The following is an 18,948-nucleotide window of genomic DNA, read 5'->3' as shown; positions in this document are numbered from 1 at the left end:
TCACCACAATGAATACTGAGTTTGGCAAAAAGCCCAATAATTGCATCCCAGCAAATATACAAGTACCCAAGTCAACCAGATAGAGAAGATATAAAAAAAAACGATAGACAACACGCTCTTCCCAAATTATTATGGAGATTATCAAGTTTTTACGCATTTAAAGGACGTTACTGTTTATGTGCAAGATTCTTCCTCTCCCTCCAAGAATGTTCCCAAATATCACCACATAAATCTTTGAACTTCTTTCCCATCTGGCCACTGAAATGTTTTATTTAGGAACGAATAAACAGTTAGCACATTTACTAGAGAATATATAGCCAGCTCTGTAAGAATCTTAAAGCCCAAGGGCATCGGAATGTTCAGTCTGTAGATCAGATAGGGCACAATAAAATATCGAAACTCTAATAACTTTTGTGGGACGGTGGCAGCAGCCAAACAGAAAAAAAACGCTAAGTTCCAGAATATTGATTTGGACTTGAATGATTCGGTGAATGTCCAAGCAGCAAAGATGTACCCTGGGACCAACACATACTTCATCACTTCGTGCCTCTGAAAGATATTTTTCCAAACATAAAACGTGTAGTGTCTGTTGTCTGCCAGCAGGAACTTATGAACATAAGTGAACTTCCAAATTAACAGCAGGGAGACAATTGCAAAACCGGTGTAAAATAATGGATGCTTCTTTACTGAATCCAGGAAGGAGAGGATCTTATGAGGGGAAAGAAGGTGAGAAACAGAGAATACAAAGGTAAAGGAGAAGAAGTAGAATAACTGAGGAAAATTCAGAGAGATCTCGTGGCTGGTCCTGTCACCAACAACTATCCCTCCATTCAGGAAGACAAATAGCAGAAAACCCACAACCAAACTAATGTATGGCCAGATCAGAAGAATCAGTGCCTTTAGATTGTTCAGTGACAAGACATATTCTAAAAGGAATCGCACAATCTTCCTGATTTCTGCAGTTGAATCTGGAACACATGGGGCTCGATTTTAGGGTCGGGTTTCCTGCGGGTTTCCAGCGGGGGGGCCGCGAAAATCCCGATATGAGGTCACGTGACCGGATCGCGCCGCGATCCCGACCACTTCCGGGTTCCCCGATGACGTGCGGGGCTGCGTGCGTGGCCCCCGCTGGTGGGAATCCCACAGGCAATTAAAGCCAGCGGGGTTCCACTTGAGAGTACTTACCTTGCTTGTTGAGGTCAGTTAATGAGCTGAATCAGCTGTCAAAAGAGGAAGTGTGGGATTTTACCTGCATCGCAGACTGTTTCACACACTGGGGGAAACAGTCTCTCTCCAACCAGGCGTGTTGCAGCCAGCAGCCTGTGGCAGGTGCCAAGGTGCACTCCACGGGGGAGAGCCCTCACCCACACAGGAGGCCACCGCGTCACATAGGGCAACCCCTGCCCCTCCACCACCCCCCGCCAAGCCAGAGGACAGACCGACACGAAACCGCAGCCCCAGTCCGAGGAACCACCCACCTACCCTGCACAACCCCTCAGACCAACACCTGCCAGATGGGTGGTGCGTAGACACCCTCGGAGGACGAACAGCATGACCAGCCCCAGCAGCCTCGCAGTCCACGCGGTTCGCCGCAGAGACGTGGAGACCCCCAACACGGTGTTGTTGCACGCCCACCTGCACAGCAGGAGGGAGGGCTACCGCAGAGAGAGACGCGTCGCAGAGGGCACTACCCTCGCCACAGGGTCCACAGACCGAGGCGCAGCTCCCCGGACCTCTCCGAGCTGCAGTGCACACGGAGGCGCAGATTCGCTCGACATGTAGTCGTGGAGATCTGCAGGCTCTTTCATGCCGAGCTGCTCCTGGCTGACCCCAGCAACATCTGCTTACCTGTCGCTGCCAAAGTCACCACTGCCCTCCACAACTTCTCCTCCGCATCCTTCCAGGGTGCAGCTGGCTACACCGCCGATGTCTCTCAGTGGTCTGCGTGGAAGAGCCCTGCAAATACACATGCACCTACTCTGCAGTAACACGATGGGTGGCATCAGTGGTGGGTCCTCATAGTGATATCCAGGAGCGGGCATTATTGGACACAACAGACAGGATTCGCGGAGACATGGCAGTGGTGGTGCCAATATAATGTGTGCTGTTTGTTGCTCTGAAATTCAATATAGGTAACACCCATGGCAAACCCTCCGACACCCTTGTGCACCCCCTTCATGCTCACGAAACATTTGCCTTATGCTGCCTCCTGCACATATGTGATGCATGCCCTGTGACTGCAGCACAGGTGGTGGCAGGTTGAGTGAGGCTGGCCGTGAGGGAGATGCACGAGAGGGTGAGTATGGGATAGAGCCATGAGATTGTATGAGGATTGGGTCGCGTGTTAGTGGCAGGATGAGTCCTGGCGAGGTGAGTAGGTGGAGGTAAGATGAGGATGGGGTTTGAGTGGGTATGAGGGGTGATGTGACAGAGTAGTGTTGGCGGTGCCAAAGGAGATGTGGGGTTGGGGTAGTGTTGTGGCAGATGGAGTGTAGGGGAAAGACTTCGTGTTCTCACTGTGGCTGACCTACTGAGGTCATTGCAACGCCTCCTGCACTGTATGCAGGTGGGCGATATGTTGGTGGCGCAGGTGACCCCCTCTGCCACCTCGAGCCAGGCCTTCTTGGTGGCAGAGGCTGGCCGCTTCCTCCCGCCCGCCGGGTGGAAGATCTCTGTCTTCGCCCTCCTCCTCACCCCATCTGATGATACCTGGGGTGAGGCATCATTAAACTGGGAGCAGCCTTCCCCCTGGGCTGCTCCATGCTGAAATTTGTTCCATTGGTTGCAGCATCTGTCAGTGGAGGACTGCCCCTTGAACTGGAGAGCCTCCAGCTGACAGATCGTACTGCGCATGCGCAGCCCGCCCGACGCGCAGACCAGCAGCGCGGACCCCGGAGGAGCAGGTAAGTGATTCCTATTAGTGTGTTGCCTGCTACGATCGCGCGGGAAACCCACTAATTTCACCGGGCGCGTTAAAAACGCGCCCGCTGGCCCACCCGCCGAGAACCCGCACCCCTGGTAAAATCGGGCCCATGGTGTCCTTTCATCCTTTTTCTTGACTGAATCTGTTTTCCACATTTTTGTCAGTTTCTGTGCAACAACACTTCCTGCACAGAATATAATCCATATGATATTCGTCTGACGGAACATAAAAGCACAGAAGCCAAGGCAGGCAGCAGTTTTGGGACTTCCATACAGGCACATCAGGTAAGTAAAAAGGATGAAGAATGTTGAGCCTACATCTGTGTAATAGAGGAATGAAAAAAAGTAAAGCAGGGGAAATGAGGCAAGTGCTAATGCAGACACAATTCTCTGGAATGCAGAGGTAACCTGGGAAGAAACAAAAAATGAAACAATTACAACACATTATTCATTGTTAAGACGTCTCCATTAAGTCAATGAGAGCAACTACAATTTTCTTTTTCTGACATAACAGTACAAAGTATTTTATTCACATGCAAGCAAATGCTTTTATTTCAGAACATACATATTCTTTATCTCCAATTCCCAATATTCTTTTGACTACTGCAACATCACATGATCATCATTCAGCCATTGGCTGCCATTTTTTTCTTGAACAGAATCAAGAAAAACAAGTATGTTTTGTGTATCCCATTCAACACAACAAATAGGTAGCGAATCAACTGCAGGTGTGCATACAAACTTTTGCTGGTTCTGCGCTTTCTCACTCCAACATACAGATGCCTAGTTATACCCTGGTTTGCAATTCACTTGTACCATCCATTATTCCATATATTATTTTTTCAAATCAGGGAGAAACAATAACAAGTTATAACTGCAGTCACAATGGATATGCTACTGGATTACTCTAAGATTCTTGATTCACACTTGTTGGGGAGCCAGGGATTGTGCATTTTGTGTCAATTACATTAAGGGGTAACAATATTGGGGACTAGCACACTTAACACCCTATATTAGCAACAATCACTTTAATTCAGCAGTCCTTAGATGCAGGTAGATCCTTGAGCCATCACCAATAATTCATTTCTGCAGATTCACTCCGCTGGACTGCCAACTGGCCCAAGAAGTGAAGGGGTCGAATTCTACTGCTACTCTCATCGCCAATTATGGTTTAATTTTTGATGAATACCACAGAGACTAATAAAAAGGCATTTGAAAATGATGTCTCTTCCATTTGTTCCAAAACAGCATTACCAAGTGCACAAACATGTCAGATGGAAGTATGAAAACATTACAACTCGAGGCTCTTCTGATGGTTACGTGTGTCAGTACACTGCTTGGTATGATACAGGCCAGATGTCCATGGTTCAATCCACAGTCTGCACGGCATTAACTAAGGTATGATCATTTGCTCAGTGTCCCTAGGCTAGGAACAAGAAAACCCAGGCAGAGTTTTGCATCGTGATGGCTGGAGACCGCTTATCGTGGACAGAGATGATGGAAAATCACGTGCTGTGCATGCGTAACATCCCTGTATGTGCTCCCAGAGAACGAGGCTCGAAACCAGGAGCATGCCATTGGAAATTTACCTTCATATCTCAGTATATCACTGCTTTGGAAGAGGGGGAAGATACTTCAACACTAAATCATTTAGGAAAGGGCTTCTTTACATAAATATATAAAATTCTAAATAAGTATGTTTAAAATAATAAAGGTTAAAGTGGTACTTCATACAACAGGAGTCATACAGCTTTAATTGCAGAATTTTCAATTTTAAGTGCACCAGGCATTCTTTGTTATTTTAGCGTTAAAAAAAAATTAACAGCAACTCATGTACCTTGTCCTTATGATGTATCTTGCACAAAAGCAGATGAAGGAATTGGAGGTTCCCAGTACTGAACAGCAGATTAATGAATCGTAGCATTCCTGTAGAACACACCACAGTTCCTGTCCAGCTCAGCAGCCATGACACCGGCTTGATTATCCCAGTTGACACCAGATAGAGACCGGGTAGAGTAGTGATCATCGGATCCCACTGCATATTGGGCAATTATTGAGAATTAAATCATTCATAAAAATTACAGAAAATGTACTCAAATGGTGAACAAGTGCACATAGTATACTATACCATAACTCTAAAAAGACAAGGAAGAGTAATTTATAGTAATCTGAATTCATTTTACAGGCATTCTAGAATTTTAAAGGAAGCCACCATTTTGTGTAACCTAAGACACAGACTGCACTCGAATGTACTATTGGTGCTTGTTTGATGAATCCCAAATCTCACAAATTTGCCTTTCCGCATTTTTCCCAGAATGATACATGGCGATAAACTGCTTTTAAATCACATGCCTCGAAATGGAGAAATCTATGAAATAGCTCATTTATATCTTGGGTAAATCAACAACAACTTGCATTTATATAGCGCCTATAACGAAGTAAAATGTCCCAAGGTGATTCACAGGAGCGTTATCAAACAAAATTTGACACCAAGCCACATAATGAGATATTAGGACAGATGGCTAAAAGCTTGATCAAAGAGTTTTAAGGAGCATCTAAAATGAGGAGAGAGAGATATAGAGTGGCGTAGAGGTTTATGGAGGGAATTCCAGAACTTAGGGCCTAGGCAGCTGAAAACACAGCTGTCAATGGTGGAATGATTAAAATTGAGGATGCACAATAGGTAAGAATTGGAGGAGCGCAGAGATCTCGGAGGGTTGTGGGGCTGGAGGAGGTTACAGAGATAGGGAGGGGTGAGGCCATTAAGAAATTTGAAAACAAGGATAAAAATTTTTTAAATCGAGGCGTTGCCGGACCAGGAACTAATGTAGGTCAGCAAGCACAGGCGTGATGGGTGAACGGTACTTGATGTGAGTTAGGATATGGGCAGAGTTTTAGATGAGCTCAAGTTTATGTAGGGTGGAAGACGGGAGGCCAGCTAGGAACCATTAGGTTACGAAGGTCTTTCTTCAAGAATAACAGTTTTGTGCATTATCTTTTACATTTCATGAACGCTTTTAAGCCCGAGTTTAAAATTGTTACACACTACACAATCAGGAGTCAACAATTGTACTGTGTTGGAGGTTCACAGCAGCAATTTCTGCAGGTCTGCAACACGAGCAGAGAAGCGCCAAGTGAGGTCAATTGCTTCCACGTAGTACGGGAAACTCAAAAAATAAAATCAATAGTCACTTATCACCACAGTACTGAAATTTGGAACCAGCCTCAATGATCGCTGGAAAATAGTATGTGGTCTTGGCAACCTAAAGAGAGGGGGAGCAATGACCATAGCGTGGACAAGAAATTAATTCCTTTGGTCTGGAATCTCCTGGTTTTTTTGGTCTGCACCAGTTGAAAACCCCTTTTAGATGGGGCTGTAAGTTTGTTATGTTGGTTTAGTAACTCTTGTTATTCAGTGGCTAAAATATGCTGTTCTGTTTCATGACAGAATATCCCAGTGGAAAGAAAGAGGCAATAAAACAATATAATCCTTTTTCAGAATAAAAGCTATTTAAAATTTAAACAGGTTAATGCTTCCTTTTAACTAATGGAGAAATTTGTGTGACTGTTAAGCATTTGTATGTTAATATTGCAGAGACTGATTTTACCTTAAATGTAATGGATTTTTAAAAAAGCTGTACAGTGTCAGACCCTGCTAAAGGCTTCGGAGATACTCAAGACAATAACAAACAATTAAACAAAGTGTCAAAAAATAGAATTTCAGAGGTAAGTAATGTACATAATAAGATCACCAGTATAACAGGCATGTCAAAACCATACTGGCAATCATGGATTATTCAAGGACTTTCAAGATGATGGATAATTGAGAATTAATAATAATTTCCATAACTTTAGAGAGCACCAATGTAAGGACAATAGAGTGTCAGTTGGAAAGGCAAGAGACATCACCTTTCTTGGGACAGGATGAACGCAACCACATTTTGTTATAGGACAGGATCAGTTTGAAAGCCCTCATTTGGAAGATGATGGAAGAGATATTGTCAGGATCAGAAATCATGTTGGACTTGAGAGCACAAATGATTTAACAGGCAACTTGATGTTGGTCATTACAGTCAAACAGAATAGAACTGGTGGAAGGAGGTTCTGTAAAAGAACATGATTAGAATTGTAGGAGAAAAGTAAGCCACAAATGTCAGCTTTCTTTTTAGGAGATCTGGCAACTGTTATCGTCTTAGAGGATGAGAGTTGGAAAGGAAAATTTGCAGAAGTCACAAGACATCTCTTTGGCAAGGACCAGAAGCAACCATTATAGAAAAGATTCACGTTGAAAATGACACACACCGAATCTAAGTTGTCGAGTTCATACTTTTCTGAGTGACACATATTGAATAGATTACATTTTTAAACCAAAATGAATGCAATGTTCAATGAGAGAAACTTGCTGATCTGGGAGTATGAACGTTCTCCAGCAGCCAACATTGGGTAACCAACTTTTGCTAAGTTCAAAACCAGACAGGGTGGGATACAGACAGGGTAGGGATGAGACGATGGTTTCAATTCTGAGATTTGCTTAATCAATAATGAAAATTCATCAAAAATCTAATCACCTCAATAAATAATATACGCCTCGGCACTATTTTAAGAACAGCAGAAAGTTCTACCAGTGTCCTGGCAAATGCTGCTTCTGCAAATGCTTCCATAAAATACTTGTCATTCATCTCATTGCTGTTTGTAGATCATACTATTGTCACGTTTGCCTATGTAACAATCACTACATTTTAAGGAATTTATTGTATGTGAAGCATTTTGAGATGTTTCAAATACACAGGAACATAGGAACAGGAGTAGGCCATTCAGCCCCTCGTGCCTGCTCCGCCATTTGATAAGATCATGGCTGATCTGTGATCTAACTCCATGGGCTCGATTTTACCGGCGGGTTTCCTGTGCGTTTCCAGCGGGGGGGCCCCGAAAATCCCGATATCCAGGCACGTGAACGGATCGCGCCACGATCCCGCCCACTTCCGGGTTCCCCGATGACGTGCGGGGGTGCGTTCGTTGCCCCCGCTGGTGGGAATCCCGCAGGCAATTAAAGCCAGCGGGATGCCACTTGAGTGTATTTATTTCGCTCGTTCAGGTCATTAACTGACCTGATTAAGGGACTGTGTGTGATTTTGGAGAAACATGGGACTGTTTCACACACTGGGGGAAACGGTCCTAGTTGAACTGGACGTGTTGCAGCCGTCAGCCTGTGGCAGCTGCCAAGGTCCATTTGACAGGTGGGGGGTGGGGGGGGGGGTGGGGGGGGAGACCCTCACCCATTGCAGGAGGCCATTCTGTCACTTGGGACAAAGTGTGGCCTCCACCACCCCCCTCCTGACGGTCAAAGTCACCAACCTGCACACTCACCCCGGGGTCCGGAGACATGTGCCTACCTTGCGGACCCCCTCAGATGTACATATTGCGGATGGGGGCCGTCGTAGCTGCAGTCATGACCCCCTCGGAGGGCGAACAGCATCACCAGCCTCGCCATCCACGCCGTCCACCTCTGAAACGTGGAGCTCCACAACAGAGTGCTGTGACACATCCCCCTGTACAGCAGGAGGGAGGGCTACCGCAGAGAGAGACGCCTCACAGAGGGCACTACCCTCGCCACAGGGTTCACAGACCGAGGCGCAGCTCCCCGGACCTCTCCGAGCAGCAGTGCACACGGAGGCGCAGATTCACTCGACATGTAGTCGTGGACATCGGCAGCCTCCTTCATGCCGAGCTGCTCCCGGCTGGCCCGAGCACCATCTGCTTACCTGTCGCTGTCAAAGTCACCACTGCCCTCCACAACTTCTCCTCCGCATCCTTCCAGGGTGCAGCCGGGTACACCGCCGATGTCTCTCAGTCGTCTGCGTGGAAGAGCCCTGCAAATACATCTGCACCTACTCTGCAGTGACACAATGGGTGGCATCAGTGGTGGGTCCTCATAGTGATACCCAGGAGCGGGCATTATTGCACAAAACAGACAGGATTCGCAGAGACATGGCAGTAGTGGTGCCAATATAATGTGTGCTGTGAGTTTTTCTGAAATTCAATATAGGTAACACCCATGACAAACCCTCAAACACCCTTGTGCATCTCCTTCATGCTCACGACACGTTTGCCTTACGCTGCCTACTGCACATATGTGATGCATGCCCTGTGGCTGCAGCATAGGTGGTGGCAGGTTGAGTGAGGCTGGCCGTGAGGGAGATGCACGAGAGGGTGCATATGGGATAGAGCCATGAGATTGTATGAGGATTGGGTTGCGTGTTAGTGGCCGGGTGAGTACTCGCGAGGTGAGTAGGTGCAGGTAAAATGAGGATGGGGTTTGAGTGGGTATGAGGGGTGATGTGACAGTGTGGTGTTGGCGGTGCCGAAGGAGATGTGGGGTGGGGGCAGTGTTGTGGCAGACGGAGTGTAGGGGAAAGACTACGTGTTCTCACTGTGGCTGACCTACTGCGGTCATAGGAGCGCCTCCTGCACATACAGGTGGGCGATATGTTGGTGGTGCAGGTGACCTCCTCTGCCACCTCGAGCCAGGCCTTCTTGGTGGCAGAGGCAGGCCGCTTCCTCCCGCCCGCCGGGTGGAAGATCTCTGTCCTCCCCCTCCTCCTCACCCCATCTGGTGATACCTGGGGTGAGGCATCATTAAACTGGGAGCAGCCTTCCCCCTGGGCTGCTTCATGCTGTAATGTGTTCTATTGGTTGCAGCATCTGTCAGTGGAGGACTGCCCCTTGAACTGGAGAGCCTCCAGCTGACAGATCGTACTGCGCATGCGCAGCCCGCCCGACGCGCAGACCAGCAGCGCGGAGCCCGGAGGAGCAGGTAATTGGATCCAATTAGTGGATTGCCTGCTACGATCGCGCGGCCAACCCACTAATTTCACCGAGCGTGTTGACCACACTCCCGAAACCCAAGCCGCCGGAAACCCGCAGGCCTGCTAAAATCGAGCCCCATATACCTGCCTTTGGCCCATATCCCTTCATACCTTTGGTTGCCAAAAAGCTATCTATCTCACATTTAAATTTAGCAATTGAGCTAGTATCAATTGCCGTTTGTGGAAGAGAGTTCCAAACTTCTACAACCCTTTGTGTGTAGAAATGTTTTCTAATCTCGCTCCTGAAAGGTCTGGCTCTAATTTTTAAACTGTGCCCCCTACTCCTAAAATCCCCAACCAGCGGAAATAGTTTCTCTCTATCCACCCTATCTGTTCCCCTTAATATCTTATAAACTTCGATCAGATCACCCCTTAACCTTCTAAACTCCAGAGAATACAACCCCAATTTGTGTAATCTCTCCTCGTAACTTAACCCTTGAAGTCCGGGTATCACTCTAGTAAACCTACGCTGCACTCCCTCCAAGGCCAATATGTCCTTCTGAAGGTACAGTGCCCAGAACTGCTCACAGTACTCCAGGTGCGGTCTAACCAGGGTTTTGTATAGCTGCAGCATAACTTCTGCCCCCTTGTACTCTAGTCCTCTAGATATAAAGGCCAACATTCCATTTGCCTTCTTGATTATTTTCTGCACCTGTTCATGACACTTCAATGATCTATGTACCTGAACCCCTAAGTCCCTTTGGACATCCACTGTTTTTAACTTTTTACCATTTATAAAGTACCCTGTTCTATCCTTTTTTGATCCAAAGTGGATGACCTCACATTTGTCTACATTGAATTCCATTTGCCACAGTTTTGCCCATTCACCTAATCTATCAATATCGCTTTGTAATTTTATGTTTTCATCTACACTGATACATCATAAAGCAGTATATAAACGCAAGTCTTTTGAATAATGTATCCACACCATGAGGTGCAATTGAAAAACAGGCTTTTATTTAAGAAATGATTTTGGAGTCTCTCAGAAATCTCCAGGAAGCCCATTCAAAAACCTGTATTCACTGCTCACGATGCGGTCTCCTCGACATTAGGGAGACCAAACACAGATTGGGTGATTACTTTGCTGAACCCCTCTGTGCAAGCGTGACCCTGAGCTTCCAGTCGCTTGCTATTTTTAATACTCCGTCCCACTCTGACCTCGGCCGCCTAACTGTTCCAATGAAGTTCAAAGTGAGTTCGAGGAACAGCGTCTCATCTTTCCATTAGGCAATTTTAAACCTTACGGACTCAACACTGAGGTCAACAACTTCAGATCATAACCACTACCCCCATTTTGGTGGACAGCAGATGCTGGTAATGGTTCTGCTGTTGTCATTTACAGCTCCTCTAGACCCATCTTTTATTTCTTTACTTGTCCCATTTCTACCCCTTTTTTGCCTTGCACCATCATCCCTTTTGTCATTTAATCACTCCTGCCCTCCACCCTATCACAGACCTTCCCTTTTGTTCTTTCCATTCACCCGCCCCACCGACCTCAAACTTTTTCCCTGGCTCTGTATTTGCTTCTTCCAGTTCTGATGAAAGGTCATCGACCTGAAACGTTAACTCTGTTTCTCTCTCCACAGATGCAGCCTGACCTGCTGAGTATTTCCAGCATTTTCTATTTTTATTTCAAAAACCTCACTTGGTCTGTCCAAAATCGGATGAGTGACAATTAGGGTTGCCAACTCTGGTTGGACATATCAGCCCCGATATTAGAGTGGAGGCAGGATGGCAGCGGTGGGGGGGAGGGGTGGTGATTGGGTGCGTGAGTAACCCGTCCAATAAAAAATGTCCGTTTCCCACGCGATTCTATTGGTGCCACTTAACGTGTCATCTGGGTTTGCCGTCCAAAAGCAGCACAGCGGGCGGACTGCACACCCGCATCACAGGCTGTCAGCTGGAGGAGCTCTATTTAAAGGGGCAGTCCTCCAATGGCTGTTCCTGGAGCAAATACCCAAATAGCACAATGGAACAGCCCAGGCGGAAGGCTGCTCCAAGGTTCAACGATGCCTCACTCCGGGTGCTACTGTTTGGGGTGAGGAGGAGGACGGATCTGTTTTACCCGGCGGATGGGAGGAAGTGGCCTGCCTCTGCCACCAAGAAGGTCTGGCTCGAGGTGGCAGAGGAGGTCACCAGCAGCAGCAACATATCCCGCACCTGGATCCAGTGCAGGAAGCGCTTCAATGACCTAACTAGGTCAGCCAAAGTGAGTACACTTACTGATTCTCCTACATTCTGTGTTCTACATCACCGCCCCCACCCCCCAACTCATTCTGCACTGCCAACACTACTCTATCACATCTCTCCTCACACCCACTCGAAGCTCATCCTCAGTTTACTTGCATTATTCGTTCATGGGATGTGGGCATCGCTGGCAAGCCAGCATTTATTGCCCATCCCTAATTGCCCTTGAGAAGGTGGTGATGAGCCGCCTTCTTGAACCGCTGCAGTCCTTGTGGTGAAGGTACTCCCACAGTGCTGTTAGGTATGGAGCTCCAGGATTTTGATCCAGCGATGATGAAGGAACGGTGGTGATATATTTCCAAGTCGGGATGGTATGTGACTTGGGGGGGAACGTGCAGGTAGCGTTGTTCCCATGTGCCTGCTGCTCTTGTCCTTCTGGGTGGTAGAGGTCGTGGGTTTGGAAGGTGCTGTCGAAGAAGCCTTGGCGAGTTGCTGCAGTGCATCCTGTGGATGGTACACACTGCAGCCACAGTGCGTTGGTGGTGAAGGGAGTGAATGTTTAGGGTGGTGGATGGGGTGCCAATCAAGCGGGCTGCTTTGTTCTGGATGGTGTCGAGTTTCTTGAGTGTTATTGGAGCTGCACTCATCCAGGCAAGTGGAGAGTATTCCATCACACTCCTGACTTGTGCCTTGTAGACGATGGAAAGGCTTTGGAGAGTCAGGAGGTGAGTCACTCGCCGCAGAATACCCAGCCGCTAACCTGCTCTTGTAGCCACAGTATTTATATGGCTGGTCCAGTTAAGTTTCTGGTCAATGGTGACCCCCAGGATGTTGACAGTGAGGGATTCGGTGACGGTAATGCCGGTGAATGTCAAGGGGAGGCGGTTAGATTCTCTCTGGTTGGAGATGGTCATTGCCTGGCACTTGTCTGGCACGAATGTTTTGGCTATATATTTCAGTATTCTATTTGCTTTGTTGATGACTGCTGTAGTATTTGAACATCTAAGTCTGCAAGACCCATGGGTTTCTTTCAACTTCGTTCTTAGCTATTTCAAACTGATGTGTTGTCCATTTTCCTTCCTTGGCGTTGTACTTTATGCTTGGCTGTATTAAGTTTCATCTGCCATTCTTTTGCCCATTTATGCATTTTGTCCAACTTGCCTTGTATTTTCTGAGTTGCTTCCTTAAATCAATTGCCCCTCCTAGTTTTGGCATCTGCAAATTTAACTAATTTGCACTGGGTTTCTGAATCCAAGACATTGATGTAAATTAAAAACAATAATGATCTAAAACCAATCCCAAGAGCACCCTGCTCACTATTCCCCCTACCCCCCAACATAATTCCTCTAACTAGTAATTGCTATTTTCTACCCTTGAGCCCATTTTTAAATCCATTCCTAAGGTTAACTCTGAATCCCCACTGCTTTGCGTTAAACTGGTAACCTTTTGTGTAGACCTTTTGTCAAATATGTTTTGGAAGTTTAGGTACACTAGGTCTTGAGGCTTTCCATAGTCCACTTGTGATGTCAATTTCTCAAAAAAGGCAAGGAGCTTGGTCAGGCTGGATCATCTTCTGAATCTGTTTTATCTGCTGTTTACCAGGTTATTAAACAATTCCAATATTTTACATTAAATTGAGGTAAGGTTAATGGGTCTGTACTTGCCTGCTTTTTTGCCACTTTTTGAAGATGGGCTCCACTTTAGCCTGTTTCCAAACTACTAACCTCCCCACTACCCATCGACTCCCTCATAACAATTGTTAGTGTTTTACAAATCTCATCCCCTATCCCTCTGATTAGTCTACAATTAATACCATCTGGCTCTGATATTTGCAAGTAGTTACTAGGATTCCACCTACACAAATAATTAAACACTTTTTTACTGAATTGCAATCAGCCTTCTTCTTTTTCCTTGGATTTGTTTTGTTAACCACCATGTTTGTTCCATTATAGTCAAACAAGGGAACTGGAAAGAAAAGCTTGAACTATGGACATTTGGTTTTAACATGCACACGCACTGCTTTACGTATGTAAATATTGGGAAGACCAAAGCCATTGTCTTCGGTCCCCGCCACAAACTCCGTTCCCTAGCAAACAAATCCATCCCTCTGGCCACTGTCTGAGGCTGAACCAGACCGTTCGCAACTCTTGCGTCCTGAGATGAGCTTCCGACCACATATCCACTCCATCACCAAGAACGCCTACTTCCACCTCTGAAACATGTCTCTGCCCCACCTCAGCTCATCTGCTTCTGAAACTCTCATCCATGCTTTCATTACTTCTAGACTTGACTATTCCAATGCTCTCTTGGCCAGCCTCCCATCTTCCACTCTCCATAAACTTGAGCTCATTCAAAACATTGCTGCCCGAATCCTAAGTCGCACCAAATCCCATTCACCCATTACCCCTGTGCTCGCTGACCTAGATTGGCTCCCGGTCCAGGAACGCCTCAATTTTAAAATTCATCCTTTGTTTTCAAATCCCTTCACGGCCTCGCCCCTCCCTATCTCTGTAACCTCCTTCAGTCCTACAACCCTCCAAGATCTCTGCACTCCTCAATTCTTGCTTCTTGCTCATCCCCGATTTTAATCGCTCCACCATTGGCGGTCGTGCCTTCAGCTGCCTTGGTCCTAAGCTTTGAAATTTCCTTCCTAAACCTCTCTGCCTCTCTTTCCTCCTTTAAGACACTCCTTAAAACCTACCTCTTTGACCAAGCTTTTGGTCACCTGTCCTAATATCTCCTTATGTAGCTTGGTGTCAAAATTTGTTTGATAATCGCTCCTGTAAAGTGTCTTGGGACATTTTACTATATTAAAGGTGCTATATTAATGCATGTTGTTGTTGCTGTTGAATTGTGTTTAAATAAAACAGGAAAAGCACAGCTGATTTTATTGGCCTACGCTCTTGATATCTTGTTCATGCATATCCTGTGCTCCATCTCTGCAACTAATAGTTAATATTTTATCTCCATCTGCTGTTCTGTGTCCTTGCTAATAGCTTCCTTTCCTCCCCATATCCCCCAATCTCATAAAATTGCTGATTGATTCAACTTTGCTAAGAGTTATATGCCTTAATTGATGGTTTGTGTAACAAAATCACTGATGGCCTGCAGTTCGAAAATCTAATTTTAAAAAATGCCCTTGCTACCCTGCCAGGGTCACCACTGAATTTGTGGGCTGACTTATCGGATTGTGGCTTAACTCCATTTCCGAGATGGTACAGTGACAGATATGATTGGCCCACTATCGTGCCAGTTGATCTGGTAGATGTGAAGGAAGCAGGACTGGGAGGGTTAGAAATGCACTATACTAACTAGGATGCTAAACTATTAATCCTGTTTTTTTGGCATTGATATCAACTGCTCGGATTAGGGAGTATTTATTGCCATATTGTAAGTCTTCCCAATGCTTTTAAAAATAAAAAAAGTGCCAAAAAAATGAAGATAATTTAAGAAAGATGCAAAACGTAGATGTCAGTATTAAGCAATATTCGTGAAACAGTTTCATAAGTTTAAGAAAAGTTATACAAGGAATTAAAATAACCTGGAAAAGATCGATGAATTTGGTGTGATTAATTATCTAATCAGTGAAGGACAATGAACAGCGTTTTTCTTTCTTGTACATTTAGGGAAGCCTGCTTTGAAACTTTGTCCCCTTTCTCCTGCTGAGGCATGGCTAGAAGAGTGTCGTCTAGAAGAATGTCGTCTAGAAGAATGACGTCTAGATGTATAAAGTGTTAATTACTTCTTTAAACCTAATCATTCACCATTCAACTCAATCAATCTTTTTATAGTAAAAATAAAAAAATACTTTAAAGCCATTTTGTTGCTGAAATGTCTAACCAGAAAGCAAATGTATTCCTGGGATTACTGTTTTTAACTATTTTGCCATCACCAATTGGTAAGTGTGTTAGTCCGGGCATGAACCATGCAATTTTTTAATAAAAAGATTTTACAGTGTGGTATTTAAGCAGCTTTACATAGCAACAAAGTTGATTCTTTTCATAACTGTGTTGTACTAATCAGTTGAAATGATCTTTTGTTACTTTAGGTATGATTTTGTGAGGATTACAATTGCTGCTTTTAACCAATGAACGAGATGATTATGACACATGAGCTAAAACTCTTTACAGAATGCACTGTAACACTTCTGTTATTTAAAGATGTTAAAAATGCTGCTGAACTTTGAAAGAAAGCTGTGGAAGGAGCCATAGATGGAGCATTAATAAATGCATCAATGGTGAGGATAATTATCTTCTTACCACTGTGATTTTTTTATATATAAAGAGGATGCTGCATACAAATTGTTGAATATGATATTTATTCCATGAGTGAAGGAGATGTAATAAAGGCAGGTCATGAGCAGAATAAGCAATGTATTCAATAGATTCTTGCGCAGTATCTTCTTTAAACAAAACGTGGTTTCTGGTTTCATATTATTTTGTTAAAAGTTTATTCTACATTTACCTTTTTGGGGGACGTCGTTAGGTTAGTGAATAATGCATCACAAATTGCTGATCCATTTACACCAGGAAGGTTCCAGATTCAATCCCTTGCCAACTAGCTGATCTCAGCTGGGGTAGTGATGGCATATTAAAGTTGGCTTCAGCAGCTCCAGGGGTAAGGATAGAAAAAACACTCAGGGTTTCACTCCTTATTACTATCCAGTGGCCCATGTTGGAAATTTACATGTATAGATTTCTGGGTGAGGAAAGCATCATGTTTGGTTGTGCTCACTCTTTTCTCCCCTGTCCCGCCCAGTCCAGACGTCCAACTTCAGGAGCATTCAAATTTGCTGTGAGATAAATCTTGGCAGTGAGAAAAATGGAGTGAGGGAAATAGACAACCAACAACCTTCTAGTTTTTTTTCCAAGTGAAACTGAATACTGCAAAGTAGCAGCACTATACAGCTATAATTACACTCTGTGATGGCAATTTTTGTTGAGTCTGATGCCATGGAGGAGGAATATTGATCATGTGCTCTTCTCCGGGCTGTTGTTACAGTGTATCTGTAGCCTAATCCTAGACATGTCCCTCCATTCTTTTTCTCCCGTCATCAACAACAATTCGCTCTGATGTCAAATTAGTTTCACAATTTTCTTTCATGCATTAATTTGTATTAGTAGTTATACACTTACATTATACAAGGATTTATCTAAAAATTTAAATTCATCTTTTCACAATTTTGATTTGCAAGGCACTGATGTTGATGACTACTTTGCTTTTGCATTTATGTTGGATGATTAAGGTCTCTGTCAATTGTGATCACATCATCTAAATCATTTCTGCTTGTTTCAACCTTGTCCCTAGTCCATGTGTGCTAGTTTCAAGATCTACATCTTGACGATACATGAGCGTTTGTATTGCCTGGCAACACTGTGCATTTCTGGAGATCATGCAGTCTGTTATGGTTAAGTGACAGAACTTGAGTTTTTAATTTACTGGAATGGCATTCTGTATTTTTGTGCTGTGCATAATGAGGTCTTGGAATAGTTCAAAATTGATGTACTGATTTAGTCACATTCTGTGTCAGTAAAACTTTATGGCTCACGAGCTCCAAAATCACTCCAATACCATCTCCGCAGCATCGCAAAAATTACTAAAATGACTGAAGTGATGGAGGCACTGTAAGGGAGACTCCATATTGGTTATGTGGTTACTTATTCCGCATCAATAAAGTCAAGTTAATAAAATCACTTTAGCAATAGTACAGACAAGTAAGCAAAATGGTATTACCTGCTCCTTTTTTAAAACTTCAAAATATACTTTATTTCATAAAATTTAAAGATACCACAATTCCAAGGTGATACAATTCAAAACAATACAACATGGATCGTACAAAATACGATTCCCATATTACAATTTAAACACAGTACATATCATAATATATGCTGTACAATACAAGGTGGGGTGGCCTTTACCCATAGAGCCTTTGCGTAGGCCGCACCTCGCTTCAGTGTGTCCCACAGCACGTACTCCTGGACCTTGGAGTGTGCCAGTCAGCAACACTCAGTCGTGGACAGCTCCTTTAGCTGGAAGACCAGCAGGTTCACTGAGTTGATGGTCTTCCAGCCGCAGGTGATATGTGTCTCAGTCTGCGTCCCGGGAAACAGCCCGTGGAACACAGTGTCCTGTGTTACCGAACTGTTGGGGATGAACTGGGACAGCTACCTCTCTCCACACCCTCTACGCGAAGGGGCAGTCCATCAGGAGGTGGATGGTCTCCTTCCTGCTGCAGCCTTGAGGGCAGCTCGCGGTGGCGCTGAGATTCCGTGCGTGTTGGAAGGACTGAACAGGGAGGGCCTTTCTCACCACCATCCAGGCTACATCCTGGTGCCTGTTGGTCAGTTCTGGCGATGAGACGTTCTGCCAAACTGCTTTGACCGTCTGGTCGGGGAACTGCTCGATCGAATCCACCCTCTCCTTTCCTTGCAGGACTCTCAGAAAGTTCCGCGTCGACCACTGTCTGACGGCCTTGTGGTCGGAGGCGGTTCCTCCTCAGGAACTTCTCCACCTGGGACAGGTGGGAAGGAACGGTCCAGCTGGATGAGATTTCCTGCATCTGCTCGGCCAGCATGGCCAGACCCAGCCTTCTCAGTGTGTTGGACAGGTAGAAACTCATCTTGTAGTGACACTTGGTGTTTGCGTACTGGGGTCCTACACACATCCTGAGGCAGCCACACACAAAGGTGGCCATCAAGATCAGAGTGGCATTGGGGACGCTCTTCCCCTCTTTGTCTGGGGGCTTGTACATGGTGGTCCTGCAGATGCGTTCTACCTTGGAACTCCAGACTAAGTGGAAGATAGCTCAGGTGACTGTGATAGCGGAGCTCAGGGGAATAGGCCAGACCCTGGCCACGTAGAGCAACACCGTGAGTACCTCACACCTTACTACTAGGTTCCTGCCACTTCCTGATGTTCTTCCTTCGATTCTCTACAACCAGTTCTATCTTTCTCCCCTTTTATATCCTGTCTC

General features: G+C 45.4%; 1 protein-coding gene across 1 annotated transcript; it reads right to left on the bottom strand.

Moving 5' to 3' along the window:
• Positions 1-219: 219 nt before the first annotated feature.
• Positions 220-18,726, bottom strand: LOC137341473 (dol-P-Glc:Glc(2)Man(9)GlcNAc(2)-PP-Dol alpha-1,2-glucosyltransferase-like). The gene is made up of 4 exons (XM_068004577.1): positions 18,406-18,726; positions 4,760-4,957; positions 2,997-3,330; positions 220-956 (listed from the first exon to the last, which is right to left on the bottom strand). The coding sequence occupies exons 1-4, from the start codon at positions 18,724-18,726 to the stop codon at positions 220-222; spliced, it is 1,590 nt and encodes a 529-aa protein (XP_067860678.1).
• Positions 18,727-18,948: the final 222 nt, after the last annotated feature.

The sequence above is a fragment of the Heptranchias perlo genome, chromosome 24 (genome assembly GCF_035084215.1).
Source record: "Heptranchias perlo isolate sHepPer1 chromosome 24, sHepPer1.hap1, whole genome shotgun sequence".
NCBI classification, from domain to species: Eukaryota; Metazoa; Chordata; class Chondrichthyes; order Hexanchiformes; family Hexanchidae; genus Heptranchias; species Heptranchias perlo.
Note: the sequence above shows the minus strand (reverse complement) of the source record. Positions and strands in the feature narration are given on the sequence as shown.

Excerpts from the sequence above, each read along its gene's own strand:
- LOC137341473 (XM_068004577.1), bottom strand. The coding sequence starts at position 18,726 with ATGTACAAGCCCCCAGACAAAGAGGGGAAGAGCGTCCCCAATGCCACT. Across the intron at positions 4,958-18,405 it reads CGGAACTTTCTGAGAGTCCT|TGGGATCCGATGATCACTAC; the intron begins GCAAGGAAAGGA and ends CCCAATATGCAG. Across the intron at positions 3,331-4,759 it reads AGATACATCATAAGGACAAG|GTTACCTCTGCATTCCAGAG; the intron begins GTACATGAGTTG and ends GTTTCTTCCCAG.